This window comes from Panthera onca, chromosome A1 (genome assembly GCF_046562875.1).
Source record: "Panthera onca isolate mPanOnc1 chromosome A1, mPanOnc1 haplotype 2, whole genome shotgun sequence".
Lineage (NCBI taxonomy): Eukaryota > Metazoa > Chordata > Mammalia > Carnivora > Felidae > Panthera > Panthera onca.
This window is the reverse complement of record NC_138339.1, coordinates 158,726,476-158,742,377: the sequence shown is the minus strand read 5'-3', so window position 1 is coordinate 158,742,377 and position 15,902 is coordinate 158,726,476. Positions and strand designations below refer to the sequence as shown.

At 50.4% G+C, this 15,902-nt stretch overlaps 1 protein-coding gene across 8 annotated transcripts in view; it reads left to right on the top strand.

Moving 5' to 3' along the window:
* Positions 1–15,902, top strand: part of SLC9D1 (solute carrier family 9 member D1) — a 49,190-nt gene that overhangs the window by 30,805 nt on the left and 2,483 nt on the right. For all 8 annotated transcript variants that reach the window (XM_060636622.3, XM_060636625.3, XM_060636618.3 and 5 more), the window contains 3 exons: positions 7,203–7,398; positions 11,022–11,172; positions 15,073–15,152. In XM_060636622.3, coding sequence (XP_060492605.1) covers positions 7,203–7,398; positions 11,022–11,172; positions 15,073–15,152 — 427 coding nt within the window. The remainder of the gene's footprint in view (positions 1–7,202; positions 7,399–11,021; positions 11,173–15,072; positions 15,153–15,902) is intronic.

Here is a 15,902-nt window from a genome sequence, read left to right as displayed (position 1 = left end):
TTGTATTTGAAATGAGTTTCTCAATAAATAAGGTATTGTTGGATTGTTGGATGATTTTTTTAATGTTTATTTTGAGAGTGAGTGCACATGAGTGTGGGATGGGGGGGTGGCAGAGAGTGAGAGACAGAGAATCCCAAACAGGCTCCATGGGGTCAACATAGAGCCCGATGTGGGGCTCAATCCCACAAACTAGGAGATCATGACTTGAGCCGAAATCAAGAGTCAGATACTCAACTGACTGAGCCACCCAGGCACCCTGGATGCTGTTTTTTTAATCCATTCGGCTGATATATGTTAATTAGCGTTGAGACCATTTACATTTAAGGTAAATGTTGATATGTCAGGACGTAAGTCTCTCATTTTGTTATTTTCTCTGTTTCTTGTTTCTCTATTACATTTTTCTTACCCCCTGATGGGTCACTTGCATAATTTTGAGGACCCGGTGTAGTTATCTCAGCAGCTACTCCAGGCTCTGCAGTGCATGTGGTGCTGAGGTTAGCTCCCGGCTGTCAGTGCTTGACTGCTTGTGACACGTAGGAGCCTTACTTCCCTTTAGTTCCCTTGCCTCTCCCTTCTTTTTAAGTATAATTGTTGTATGTTCTCTATTTATCTGAGCACCAGATCAGTGTGTTTATTAACTTTGCTTCTGATCACATAGGATTTTTTTAACTCATCAGGGTTACCTATTTTATTTTTATCCATTCCGTTGTTCTTACTTGCTTTCTCAAGTTCAAGATTTCTTCTCTTATTTCCTTTCTGCGGGGGACTTTCTTTGCTCATTCTTTTTTAATTTTTTTTTAATGTTTATTTATTTTTGAGAGAGACAGAGACAGAGTGTGAGCAGGGCAGGGGCAGAGAGAAAGGAAGGCAGAATCCGGAGCAGGCTCCAGGCTCTGAGCTGTCAGCACAGAGCCCGACGCGGGGCTTGAACCCACAAACCACGAGATCACGCCCTGAGCCAAAGTTGGACGCTTAATCAGCTGAGCCACCCAGGTGCCCCTACTCATTCTTGCATAGTTAGTCTGCTGCCGGTGACAAATTCTCATCATTTTTCTTCCTCCAAGAAAACGTTATCTTCCCTCCTTCCTGGAGGATATTCTCCAGGATATGGATTGTACGGGTGACAGTCCTTCTCTTCCAGCACTTGAAGGATGCACTGCTTCTCTCTGGCCTCTCACGGCTTCAATGAGAAATTGGCTGCCATTTCTCTAAACACAAGTTACGGAAAATTACTTATATGAGTGGTTTCTCTTTGTCTGCTCTTAAGATTTGTTCTTTGTTTCTAGTTTTCAGAAACTGAGCTCCGGTGTGTCTTGGTGTCTTCATCGGTTCAGGCTGCTGTAACAACATCACAGACCAGGGCTTAAGCAACAGACTTTTATCTTTCGGTCTGAGATCAGGCGGTGGCAGGTTCGGTTCTTGACGAAAGCTCACTTTCAGACAGCCGTCTTCTTGCCATGTCCTCACGTGGCAGGGGGAGCACAGCACAGAGGGTCTCTGGTCTCTTCTGACGATGAGGGCACTGACCCCACCACAGGGCCCCACCTTGGTGACCTCCCGGAGGCCCCTCCTCCTAACACCATCATGTTGGGGCTTCATATAGGGATTTGGGGGACACAAACGTTCAGTCCATGACAGTCTTTGGGCATATCCTGTTGGGAGTTGGCTCGACTTCTTGGGTCTGTAGGTTTATGTCTTCTGCCTACTTTAGGATTTTCAGCCATTGTTTCCTCAAATAGTGTTTCAGTCCCACGTGCTCCCTCCTGCTTGGACTCAAGGGATACAAACATTTGTTCTTTTGTTATTATCCCACGGGCCTCTGAGACTCCTTCTTCCTCTTCTTCTTCCTCTCCTTTTTTTTTTTCTATTTTCTGTTTGTCAGACCAGGTAAATTGTGTTCATCCGTCCTCAAGTTCATGGATTCTCTCCTCTGTCTTCACTTTATTTAGCCCATCCAGCAAGATTTTTATTTTTGTTATTACAGTTGACCCTTGAACAATGCTGCTCTGAACTACGTGGGTCCACGGATATGTGGAGTTTTTTCAGGACAGTGCTATAAATGTGTAAGAATACAGTATATAATTTATGTAACCTACACAGCATGTACTAATCGACTGTTTATGTCATCAGTCAGTCTTCTTGGGAAATCGAAAGTCGTATGCAGATCTTTACTGTGCAGGCAGCTGGTGCCCCAGACCCCGTGTTGTTCAAAGGTCAACTGTACATCGTTGTAGAATTTCCATTTGGTATGCCTTTTTATGACTTCTATTTCTTTGCTGAAATTTTCTGGTTTTTCATTTCTTTAAAAAGAGTTTTTAATTGCTGTTGAATCACGTTTTTGATAGCGGCTTAAAATCTTTGTCAGATAATTCTAATAATGATTCACCTTGACGTTGGAGTCTGTTGGTTTTGTATTTTTTAATATTTACCTTTTGCCAGAAGTTATATTAAGTTTCAGTAATCCGAAAATGATTAAGATATCTTCTCTTCTGTCCGATAGCTCAGCCTGTTTGAAAATAGAGACAGCTTTTTACTGGGATGCCCAGAGGGTTAGGCCCCGGAGCTCCCTCCAGTTCTGCCGCTTCCTGGTCTCACGGTCTCTGGGCTTCAGTTTTCTCCCTGATGGTGGGGGCGGCGCAGGGGTGCCTGGCTGGCTCAGTTGGCAGAGCGTGCGGCTCTTCATCTGAGGTTGTGGGTTAGAACCCCACATTAGCTGTAGGGATTACTTAAAAATGAAATCTTTAAAAAAAAAAAAACGGGGATGGTATGGAAATAGTACCTGCTCGTGGACTGTTTGAGGGTTGCAGGAGAGAACCGTATGGAGTGCCTGCTTAGGCTGCTACCTGGCGGGTGTGACTGTTAAGGTCAGTTTGTTGACTGGGTCCTCTTGTCCTTTTCCTCTGATTCAGGGTTTTTTAACTATCAGAAAAGTAACACGTCTAGTCACAGCCTATAAATAAGAACCAGTTCCTAGTCCTTCTGGCTACAGATTTACAAGATAAGTAACTGAACAAAATTTGTATAGCTGAAAGGAAGATTTACAACTTTAGCTGAAAATCTTTTTTTTTTTTTAATGTTTATTTATTTTTGACATCAAGAGCACCAGTGGGGGAGGGGCAGAGAGGGAGACCAAGGATCCACATCACGGGCTCCGTGCCGACAGCAGGGAGCCTGACGCAGGGTTCCAACTCACAAACCATGAGGTCATGATGTGAGCCAAATTCAGACACTAACCAACTGAGCCACCCAGGCGCCCCAGCTGAAAATAATGTGCTTTCTATTTAAGAAGCATCCAATAAATTAGGACCTGTAGAGGTCACAATCTCCTTACCAAACAGGAAGCAGAACCGCCACAAAGAGTGCAGGTGCTCAGAAAGGACAAATGGGACCCCTCATCGCATGAAACTTCCCTGCTGCTTACAAGTAAAATGGTCACCATAGGGCGTTGTCTCCTCAGAAAGCTTTAGGAACTTTTCTTCAGTGTTTTTCCCAATGAAAGTCCAGTACACATATGGGTCCCATTGACATTGTTCAAACTTAGTTGTGAAACATCATGTTCACCAAGAGTTTGACGGTGTGGAAAAGATGTTCTATGTTGTGTTAAGCTGTAAAACAGAGAGTCAGTTCATAGGACAGTGTTTCCTCAAAAGGGTTAAACAGAGTTGCTGTAAGACTCAGCTGTTCCGCTCCAGGGCATTGACCCAAGAGACATGAAGATGTCTGTCCACACAAAACCTGTGTCGAAGGTGATGAGAGCACAAAGTGTTCATGTCCTTAATGCCACAGATTATACACTTGAAAGTGGTTAAAGTGGTAATTTTATGAATAATTTACCACAGTGAAAAAAAAACTTGCACATGAATGTTCATAGCAGCATTATTCGTAATCGCTAAAAAGTGGAAACAACTCAAATGTCCATTAGCTAATGAATGGATATAGTGTACTGTGACCACACAGCGGAATGTTGTATGGAGCTCTGACACAGGCCATGACAGGGTCAACCTTGAGGACATCACACTCGTGGAGGAAGCCGGACACACAGGCTCATGTTACGTGATTCCGTTTATGTGAAATGTCCAGAATAGACAAATCCATAGACAGGAAGTCAGTCAGGGGCTGGTGGGGGAGCGGAAATAAGCACTGATAGGTGTACATCTGCTCTAAAATGGGTGGCGGTGGGTGCACCTCTGCAAGTGTACTCAGAACCACTGAGCTGTGTGCTTTAGAGGGGTGGATTGTACGGATAAGAATCCTGTTTCAGTAAAGCTGTTAGAAGCCATATACAGTATCACTTCAACTAAAGAAGAAAATGACTAGAAATATGTCTATTCATGTATATAATATACATATGTATGTGTATACATATATATATATATATACACACACACACACACACACACACACACACGTATGAATAAGGGGTTAATAATGATTTTCTCCTAGTAGAGTGATAGATTAGGATAATTTTATTGTCTACTATTGTATACTTTTCTCTATAATTTGGGAAAACCCCTTCTAATTTTGATTACCGGGAAAAATTTACAGTAAACAAACTAAAGAAATAAAATCCAGGATGATGTTAATACCAACGTTGGCTTTTTGTTAAACTCTGGTCAGAATCGATCTTTTCTAAAAGAAAGAATTAACTTATTCCTCTTGCCCCGACAAGTATTTCACAGTTAAGTAACAGAACACAGAGGCTATGATAATACTTTTTAAAAATAGTGATTTGAATTATTAACATCTTGCCAAGATCATGAAAATTCTAGAAGGTAGTATGGATGGATTTGTTTATAATATTGAAGACAGGGGCCCTCAGCTCTAAGCAGAGCAGAAATTCCAGAAGCCATAAAAGATAGGAGAAGTGATCAGTGTTACTGCATGGAAGTTTTGTACCATGAGTGTGTAAATATGCCTGCGCACATGCACACATCCCTGTGCTTGTAAACACACATACGTGCACACCTATGCGTGCATGTGCTCTGGAACTTGTACCTGTGCACATGGTAAGCAGGCCAAAGACAAATGGGAAAAATATTTGTAAACATGTTAAAGCCAGTCAAGTTACTTATTTCCTAAAGATCTACAAGTGAAAGTTGGAGGAACCCAGCTATGTGGGCAGCTGGTGCAGAGATGAGGAAGTGCTCCCCCCGGCCTGGAGGAAAGGCAGAAGGCACCTGTACCTGTCACACCGCAGACCTGTAGGAGCAGGGTCCCCTCTGGGGTGCGATCGGGAGCAGCGTCTGCCTCAGCTGGGCTGCCACACACACGTGTTCTTGGAGCGGCCCGTCCAGCACGTCGAGAGCCTGCGGCAGCAGAGTGTCTGCCTGAGGAAGGGGTGGCGATGCCTGCTTCACAGGGCGAGGCTGGCACTTGCGTAAGAACTTTGCCCAAACCTGGTGGATGGAGAGATTGAGATGCAGAGCGGTGTCGTCTTCACCATGGGCATGAATAGGAAGTGTGTGCGGGCGCACAGATGTCCCTGGGGCCAGGTTGTCTTCACAGAGATCTGGGCTGTCCATGGCTTCCACTTTTCACGTTGACCTTTGTCAGCTGTCTGCACCTTCCCTTCCTTATGGCGTATTTGGTTTGCAGTGGGGGGGGGAGGGAGGGGCGTGACGCCCTGGGCAGGGGGTGGCAGGGGGTGTGTGTGGTGGCTGGGAGCGCGGGCCCCAGAGCCAGGTGCCAGCACGTGGCCTGGAGCCACAGCTTCGCCTCTGCTCCACATTCTCATCTGCGGATGGGATGCTTCCCGCACTTGTCAGGAGAAACGCACCGAGACTGGAAGTCGTGTGTGCAGCCGAGTGCGGCCCAGTGCTCTGGGCATGGAGGAGAGCAGGGTGTTTGGGGAGGACAGTGCTGAATACGTGAGTGGTCACCCGGAAGGTGTCTGGTCAGATAAATGCACGCACAGGGTGGGAGTGGGGTGAGGAGCAGCGAGCAGCAGGTGGCCACGCCAGGTTGGCAGCGCCTCTGGGTCGCAGACCTTGAGGACCAAACGTGAAGGACGCCATGAGGGACGTGGAAACGTGCCTTCAGGGAGCGGAGGCTGGTAGAGGCGGCTCTGTGGGTGAGGGACGGGGGAGGCTGCGGCTGGGCGGGGGAACCTGGACTCATCTGATGCTGCCAGTGTCGTTCTGGCTTCTGTGGTGCATCAGAGACCAGTTAGGAGGCCGGTGGAGCCATGCGGGGAGGCGGTGGCACCCAGGAAAGGGGTGACAGGCACAGGCCAGTCTCCGGATGACTGTGCTAGTGTGTGAGCGAGCCGTTAGTTCCCCGGGGTGGGAAGACCGGCCGGGAACTGAGGTACACCCAGCCTGCTTTGTTCAGCGCCCCGGGCATGTGCCTGTCCCTGCCTGGTGACCCCACGTGGAGCCCTCTACCACGACTGCCCTTTGAGCCCAGCTTGTTCTGAAGCCCCCATGGAACCACTCGTGTGACTTGACATCCATGTCCACTGTTGCCTGACTGCAGTGATGAGTTCTCTGCCAGTAATCAGATCTGCATTCTCCCATCGAGAACTTTTAAGCCAGAATTTTGGACTAAATTGTTTCCTTAATGTGATGGAGAACTAAGTTTCTAAAGACTAAACTGAAATAAGTAAAAAGTACATACAAACAGTGCCTTTCTTCTGAAAGTCTTCTGGCTGGGATCTTAAGAATACATTCTGAGATGTAAACAGTGTATTCTAAAAAGAGTTTAGCACAGAATCCTGTTCTCCGTTAGACATGAAATGCAGTCATGTCCGATAGACATGAAATGTGGAGTTCTGGCTTGGGTGACAGACTGTTTTGCCACAGGTCACTGGAGTTCTGTGGCCATTGCTGAGCTGCGGGGTGATGATTGCCTCATGAATTTCAAGGGGGTCAGCTTAGATCCTGGCGAGGAATGTTATTATCAGCCACTGAGTGAGATGTATAAGCTACAGTCGTTATAACCTATGTGTAAGGTGTATTGGTTTAAAGTATCCATTGCAGAACAACCCAGTTTCCATATTTGATTCAAATAACTTAATTTGAACCAAGTTATTTAGAACTAATGTGATTTTTAGGTTTTATTTTAGTATCTGTAAAAATGTATGTGATTTGGGAAACTTACTTTGTAACATGTCAAAGATCAAGTTGGAAGCCCATTCATTTTGTTGGGTTTCAGGGAAATGTGGAGGTGAAATAATGTCCCTTTTTTCTCTCCTTCTCTCCTAGCATTGTCATGGAGACTCTGCGGATACTGGCTTTGGTGGGTCAGATTCTTTTCTCGCTGGCCGCGGCTTTTCTCCTGTGTCTCGTTATAAAGACTTACCTCATTGGACCGTATTATCGAAAACTGCATATGGAGAGCAAAGGGAACAAAGAAATCCTTATCGTAGGAATCTCTGCTTTCATCTTTTTAATGTTAACGGTAATCCTCAAAATGCCTGTTATTTACATACTCTGACCTGTAGTCTGTTCACTGAGAGCTTATGATCCGTCAGTTCTTTATCTTGTCACTTCATTGGTAGTTAAAATAATTCGAAATGCATGGCATTTTTATTTTATGCACAGTTACTACACTGCCCATGAATACATACCCAGTAGACTAAACCCGTTCACTCTCAGCCTCTTGAGCCCTTTGCTGAAACGGTACCTCAAGCATCGCACACAGGCAAGTCTAGGTGGCCTTGAAAACCACAGTCTCCAGCGTCACCAATGTTATGCGGTCTTAAACTTAAAAACAGCTCTGTACCTGAAACCAGAATAACAGTTTAAGACAATTTTTACTTCTATTTGGTGACAACAAAGCCGGTCAGCAGTATAACTTCTTTCGCCACAATGTGAGAAGTTGAAGATGAAAATAAAAGGTTCGTTTTGGAAGCAGCCTTCTCCTTTAAAGGATGTGCTTCTGAGGGATGGGGGGGTATGCTGTTAGACCCCCACAGACAGCTGCGCTGCTCACCACGTGCCCCTGAGGAGGGAAGGCGGGTTCACACAGAAGCTCCCACGTGAGTGTTCCTAGCAGCCAAACGCCACCCAGATGTACTTCAGCAGGTGCCTCCTTCTGCCGACCTCGGTCCGTCCACACCAGGGAAGGCCGCCCAGGTTGGAAACAATTGTACGTGAGTCTCCAGAGAGTTCTGCTCTGCTGAGCAAGAAAAGCCAGTTCCAGAGGTTGCATACTGTGTATTTCCATTTGTGTGACATTTACGATGAAAAATTTCAGAAATGGAAGGTTGCCAGATGCCAGGTGTTAAGGGGTGGGGGTAGGGGGAGGGTCCTTGTGACAGAAGGTTGTATGTGTCTTCACTGTGTTGCGTCTGTATCCTGGCCATGATCTCGTGCTCTAATGTAGCAAGATGCTGCCACTGGGGGAGCTGAGCAGGGGTACGTGAGGTCTCTGTGGTTCTTAGAACTGTAAGGGGTCAGCTCTTACCTCAAAACCAGAAAGGCACAGAAGCTACTTCTTGTGTAGGATTTAACTGCCGACTAGTGTTTTGTAATCTTGGGAGACTAGGATTTGCTTCTGCTCAATGCTGCCCGTGTGTGTGACTTATTTAATTTTTTTACATCGCTTTCTCCATTCTGGACTATTTTTCTCTTTAAAAATGACATCCAGCAAAATTCTTCTCTGGATGACTTCCATGTTGTCTTCCCAGTGGCTATACAAGTTAAAATAGTTCTCTGTTTGTTCTGTTTTCTTTCTTCGACACTGTTTCCTGAGCAGCAGCTGGGACCACCCGGCATGCTAGGTGCTGGCATCCTGCACGACAGAGAGTCTAACAGCTCAGGCTCCGCTGTTGCAGTGCGTTACCACCCCCCCCCCCCCCCCCCCCCCGCCCCCGAGCTCTGTTGTAGGCGTGCGCTAGCCTCCGGGTGAGCTCTGTTTTTAACATAGGTTTGTTTGTTTGTTTATTTAAAATGTTTTTATTTATTTTTGAGAGAGAGAGAGAGGGAGACACAGAATCCAAAGCAGGCTCTGGTCTCTGAGCTGTCAGCACAGAGCCCAACGTGGGGCTCGGACCGACAAATGGTGAGATCACGACCTGAGCCAATGTCAGATGCTTAACTGACTGAGCTGCCCAGGCGCCTCAGCCATTTTAACCCTTTTGAAGTGTACAATTCCATGGTTTTCAGCATATTCACAGCACTGTGCAATCATCACCACTGTCTAATTCCAGAACATTTCTCCCCCCCCCCCCAATCCACATCTCCGAATCTTGCCTGCCCTCCCCCATTCCATAGTAACCACTAACCTGCTTCCTGTTCCCATGGATCTGCCAGGGTGCCGGCCCCTCTGATGTGGTACGACCTAAAGGGTTTGTCTGTGCTGGGGTGCGTTTCAGGATTTTGCTCCTCTCCTGGCTGAAATCCCATGTCACAGAGATCTCAGTAATATCTGCCAGCCTGTAACTTGCCCTTTGATTATCTCAGTGGCATTTTTTGATGAATGGAAGTTCTTCCTTTTAATGTATTCGCTAGTTTCAAATTTTGTGCAGATAGCACTTTTTATATCCTGTGTAGATCTTTGCCTCCCCCGGTCCAGAGGCACCCGTGTTGCTCTCCAGCACTTCCTACTCTGCTCTTCTCACCAGATCTGCGTCCATCTGGAGGCATGTGGACAAGGGTCCGTGTTGCCATTACGTGTTTCCACATCACATGGCAGTACAGGGTCACCTCATCAGAAGCCACAAGCGTGAGCATGTGTGTATGTGTGTTTGTGTGAGTGTGCATGCATGGGTGTATGAGCACAAGTGACTGCATGAATGTGAGCATTTGTACCCGAGTGTGTGCGTGGGCGTGTGCACTAGTTTGCATATGAGTGCACGAATGTGAGCTTGTGCACGTGAGTGGGCAAGTGTTAGTACAGGTGTGCATGTGAGTGCATGGGCACGAGTGTGAGTGCATGTCTGCATGCGTGAGTGTGGTGCGAGTGTACATGTGGGTGCATGAGCATGAGTGTGCATGAGTGTGTGAATGTTAGCATGCACGTGTGCATGTGCAAAAGTGTGTGGATGTTAGCACAAATGTGAATGTAAGCAAAAGCACATGAGTGCGTGTGTGTGTGAGTGCATGAGTGTGCCTGTGAGTGTCTGAGTCCCCACTCTCACCTTTGTGGCCCGCCTGCTCTTACTGGTAGTGTTGTGCCCGGCAGCCTTCTCCGGATTGTCGGGCTGCGTTCGTGTGTCCAGCACCCATGCGAGTTTTGGGATCGGGCTTGTCAGTTTGCACCCGCGGCTGCAGGGACTCTGGGCCCTTCGAGGGAGAGCTCGCGCGTTGGCGGCTGCGAGCCGCTGGCCTGTGGGCATGTGCTCTGCACGTCTCAGCCCTCGTGTGTGCTTCACAGCAGAGCTTTGTGGTGTGACAGACGTGTGTTCTCCTGGGGGACTTGTCCCCATTGCTGGGTGTGGTTGGTGCTATTGTGAACCATGTTTCTTTGACGGTTCTTTCTGTTGGCTGCTCTCTTCTGTGTGTGGTTTTACTTTCTCAGAGTGAAAAACGTCTACTTCTTTCCGGTTGTTTTGTGTCACTAACACCTGAAGCTTTGCGTTTAACAGAACTGTCATTAGAAGCCTGAGTGCTAGCTCGGACCACATCTGGCTGGCACGGATGCGCTGGCACTTCCCTCTGGGGCCCTGTGTTCTCGGGGCCTCCCTCCCTCACTGGAGTGTCCTTTTCTAAGTGCTTTCAGTTGGAGACGAGAAGAGTTTTTACATTAACACATGACTTAATGTCATAGTTGGGCTGTTCACTGAGTCCAGGTAAAGAAAATCTATCACAAATATTTAAAATAAATTTTAAAAACTATTGTTGTTCAAAAATTTGAATGATTGTTTCAAATATTTAAATTTTTTTCTCCCTGAATGGCAGGTTCAACTAATGTTAGCTTCCTTGTGTGCATCTCGGCTCATCCCCACAGAGGCCCTCCTGGAGACGTGGAGATGGGCCTTCGCTGTGATAGTACAGCTGCCTTTGGGCATGAACCCGCCCCTGAGCGGAGCTGTCGCTGGTGCGCTGGAGAGTGATGTGCGGCCCTTCCCTCCCGCCTAGGTCACGGAGCTGTTGGATGTGTCCATGGAGCTGGGCTGCTTCCTGGCCGGAGCGCTTATCTCTTCCCAGGGCCACATGGTCACCGAGGAGATCGTATCTTACATCGAGCCCATCCGTGACTTCCTGGTTATCATTTTCTTCGCCTCCATAGGTAACCTTCCTTGTTTACGTCAGGATGTTTGCAGGGTGTTAGACACCCGCATGGGACTTCTGCAACCTGTTTCTGTACATATTTCTATTTATGCAGCAAGAAGTTGCCATAAAAATTGGGGTCTGCGGAGAAATCTTATTAAAAAGAGGGAAAGTTTGCACTTGGTGACATTGATTTGCTGACTGGCTGCCATGGTCTGGGGGTGCTCAAATGCCCTCGGGGGAGGGTGAACCCCACTTTGACTCCACGGGAAAGGCACAGGTGCCCAGCAGGTTAGCGAACTTAAAGGCAACACCCAAATGAGACATTTGGGAGGAAAGGTTACTGTTGATACCAAAACCTCGAACTGCCGTGTCGCGGTGCGCTGCTCTAGAAATGCCCCTTGGTCGAGGAGTGTCTCCATCGGGCATGTCCAGCACAGCACTGCCTTCTGCCCAGAAAGCTCTAGCACTGCATCTATACCCGCCACCGGCTCCGTGCGACCCCAGCAAGGCTGAGCGCGTCAAGAAGCACATCACAAAGTCTGCAGGGAAACTGAGAGTGGAGCACAGAGAGCGGGGGCCACGCGTCACTGCATAGCTGCTTTAGTGACAGTGCCCTCGCTGTTCCGAGAGAGGGCCCACTCGGCCTCCTTTCCCGTCCACCCCCCCTTCCCGGCCATCTGTCCTGTGTCTGGTCTGTCTGTCCCTGTCCCTGTTTGTCTGTGTTTCTGTCCCTCTTGCCCACCCCCTTCACTACAGCTCCTTCTAGTGCCAGGCGGGCTCTGCTGTGCTGAGTGCTGGGTGATTACCTCCACCCATCGTTCCCCCAGAGGAGTGCTCGTGAGGTCGACAGGCACGAGCTCCCCTGATCAAGTTCCAGGCCACATTGTCCCGGGAGGACCCATCTTGCTGACACGCGTGTCACTTGTGTCCTGCCTGCAGGGCTCCATGCAGTGTGTCCTGGCTAGAAATGAAAATCCCGCAGGCGTGTTATCTAATAGACAAGCTTGCTCTACCCTTCCTCAGGTTAGGGCTCTTGACCTGCTGAGGACTAAGCTATCAAACCAGGCGACAGCCGCACGTGTTTTGCTTTGGTTCTTCACACCCAGTGTTGTCAAGGGGGTTCAGGCGACTGTCCTGCCCCCGAGAGGCCTGTGCACACGCAGGACCTTGCTTTTCCACTGCTCAGGACTGTCTGTCTCAGGCTCTAAGCAACACTTAAGTGGACCGTTTGAGACTATGTCTTTCCTTTTCTGCATTTTTGTACCTCAGTGATGTTCACGTGGACTGGGTCCCTGACCCCCTGCCCTATGGCAGGCCCTGCGGAGTCATGAGACCCCGTGGAGGGCCTGCTGACCGCAGTCAGTCCCGGGCAGGGGGAGCGACCCTGGGATTCCAGCAGCACCAGCAGGAGCGCCGAGGGCCCCGGCCCAGCTCTGAGAAGAGGCCGTGTGTAAGCAGCGTGAGCAGAGAGGGGCGGCTTGGGTCCCAGAGTGAAGGAGGGCCCCCCGGCCTGGGTGCAGAGGTGGCATCCAGCACGGGCGCCCTGGAGGGGCAAGGCCTCTGGCCGGAGACCCCAGGGGCGGAGACCGGCCTCTTCTCAGCAGTGTGGGTGCCCACCCTCACAGGACAGAAAGGCCCTAAGCCCACGCATGGCCGGCAGGCGGGCAGGCTGTTAGCCTCTGTGTCCTCCTATGGAGCCTGCTCCTCACCCCCATCCGTCAGGCACCCAAATCACACGTCCCTGAAACACTGCTGCACCCATTCCTTTGTATTAACAAGGCATTGGAGCCACGACTCAGGCTGCCAAAATGGATGCCAGTGTCTGTGCGGCCCGAGGGAGCCTCTTTATGGCCTTCAGACAGCTGCCTGCTTGCTGGGTCCCCATGTGGCCTTCCCTGGTGTGCAGTGTGCCCGGGGACAGAGACAGAAGCGGAGACCAAGACGGAAAGACAGAGGAATGGAGGCTGGCGGGGACTCCCATGTCTCTTCCTCTTTTTTCCGGCACAGTCCTGCTGGGTCAGGCGTCCACCCTGTGACCTCACGTCATCCCCTGCACCCCCTGGATGCCATCTCTGGGTGCGCTCACATGAGGTTATAGCCTCAGCATGTGAATTGGGGGTGGCTCGGCCGTGGAAGCTCCAGAGGCAAAGTCAAGTAGGGCCGGTGAGCCTGCGTGGCCCCCATGCCGTCCTGCACGACCACCTCAACGGCTAATTCCCGGGCCCTTCTCGCTTTACAAATGAAGCCAGTGACCTTAGTTTTCTTGTTACACACTTTTCAGCAAGGATTTCATTCTCTCCTTGGGTCCCCCTCCCTGGGACGCAGAGAGGAATTCATAAGTGGGTACTGCCCGTTCCTCATTCTTGGAGGTGCCCTGGAGGCCATGGGCACATGTGGGGTGTGATGGCTCACGTGCGAGGTGACCACGTGCCACGTTCTCATTCATCCCCCAAATGCACATCTGCAGATAGAGGCTGGGAGGCGTGTGATGGGTGTGCAGAGCCTGTCCTGCTGTGCCATTCCAGGGACACCCTCGGCACTTGGTGGAAACGCAAATGATGAGTGGCCATAAGCAGAAAAGCTACAGGGCGACTGGTGTGCCCTCTTGTCACCAGTGCACATGGCAGTTGTGCCAGCGTGGATTGGGTCTCTGTCCCTGAGCATCGTGTGGTCCTGTGATGATCCGTGTCTCCACCCTCAGAGTAGAACACCTCTGCTGTCTGGTTTGTGGGCCTGGGCTGGGTGCTCCCAGTGCAGCTGGGGCCCGCAGGGTCCGCAGCACTGCACCATGTGCCTGGCATGGGACCCCACGTATCCTCGGGAGAGGGGAGGCCCCTGAGCTTTGAGGCAGGGCAGTGACACAACCACGTCCTGGGGGCAGGGGATGCAGGTGAGCAGGGACCACCGATCCCTGATCACATCCATGTGATGGGCTTGGTCAGGTGTGTCCCTCCGCGTTGTGGGCTTGTTTCCATCGGGGGTGTGTGGGTGGCAGCTTGGCGAGTATGAGGAACACAGGTACAGCCAGAGGTGGTCTTGGACTCACGGCGTAGGAGGGCTGGGGGTCGAGGACTCGGGAGACAGCTCGGTAGGAGAGAGGCCAGGTGTGCCCTAGGCAGTCATCGGGGCTCAGGGAGCACTGCGGGTCTGGGAGGTGGGGGCTGGGCAGAGCCAGGAAGTGGAGGAGGAGGCTGGGGCTCCGGGCAGGTGCTGGACAGCAGTCCCCAGCACTGTGCTAGGGGCGGCCTGGGCGGGTGCTGCTGAATTTGGAGAAAGAGGAAACCATTCTTGGAGCAAATGGGTCCTTACTTCTATCTGTATCTCTGAGTAAAACAAGTAGACGCATGAAAGGGCCACATGTGTCATGACATGGGGTCCGTGCGCTCGTGAGGAGAAGGCCCAGTTAGCCCTGAGCTCCTCAGGGATGGGGGGCTGGGTACACACCGGTCCTGCCTGGCCGCTGAGTAAAGAAGGGCCCACCAGCACCCGTCCCTCGTCTCGGTACTGCAGGCACTGACGGCAGCAGGAGGAACATGTACGGCAGGGCAGCCGGCGGCCATGTGGCCAGGATTCCTCTTCTGTGGCTTCCCCCCCACCACCCCCGGTTTCTAGGCCCCGGGGGTGTCTGCATCTTGGACAGAACGTTTTCACAGAGGAAAGCAGACTTCGTGGCTGCTTGCTGTCACTTTTTGCCGAGTCCTGGGAGAGAAGTCTGGTAGAGGGAGGCACTGGCGCCTGGGCCTCTTTCCCCACGGTGAACGCTGGTATAAGCCATAAACACAGGGCGCCGCACGGTCGCGCTCACAGGTGCCCTTGTCCATGCAGAGGACATGAGGAAGCCTGAGGGTCGTGGGCTCTGCTGAGGACGGGCCATGTAGTCCTCTGAGAATGACCGTGTCCCTCCTTCCCTGCACAGGCCTCCACGTGTTCCCCACTTTCGTGGCGTACGAACTCACTGTTCTGATGGTCCTCACGCTGTCGGTGGTGATCATGAAGGTACTGATTCTTCTTTGCGGTAAAATTTCTGTCATGTTGGTTGTATGTGACCCTGAGTCTGCAAAGCGCATCACGGCCACTTACCCGGAGCCCCTCCCCTCGCCCAGCAGTCTGTGAGCTGGGTGAGTTAGGACCAGGCCGTCGGGTTTGTTTTCCTACGCCTGTCTCAGAACTGGGCATATTGGGAATTGGGAGTCACAAAAGCTGGACCAGGAGAAGGCGCTCTGGGCGGCCCATCTCCACAGGACCCTTGCTCCTGGCCTTTTCTCCCACATGAGTCCAAAGACCCACAGGCCAGTGAGTAGCACGTACACATGTACATCTTGTCGTTCGTGTGTTTTGAAAGTATCGTTGTGTTTGTACTCACTAAGTGAGTGGGCTATCAGGAGAAGACAGGACTCGGGAACACCAGGTGGGAGAGACACACAGGGCAGGGAGTGCGGGACTGGGCGCAGAGCCCCCCGCCTGTGCCAGCCCCTTGCAGACCACAGTTCCCTCACAACCACAGATGATTGAGTTGTTAGCATTTATTTTAGGGTCCGATTACCTGTTCAGTAGCTGCCTGGCTCTGCGGATGATAAAAGTTTATTTCAAATATTTCTACTGGAAGGAGTCAGAATCCCTGTTGGGCCTCCAGCCCCGGCTGCTCCCCTCTAGCTTTGCTTACAAGAGAGAGACCATGCTCTCATTGGAAAGTAAAATTCTTTCTTGAATGCTGCTGACTGGTGTGGGGGGAAAGCCTAGTTAGCT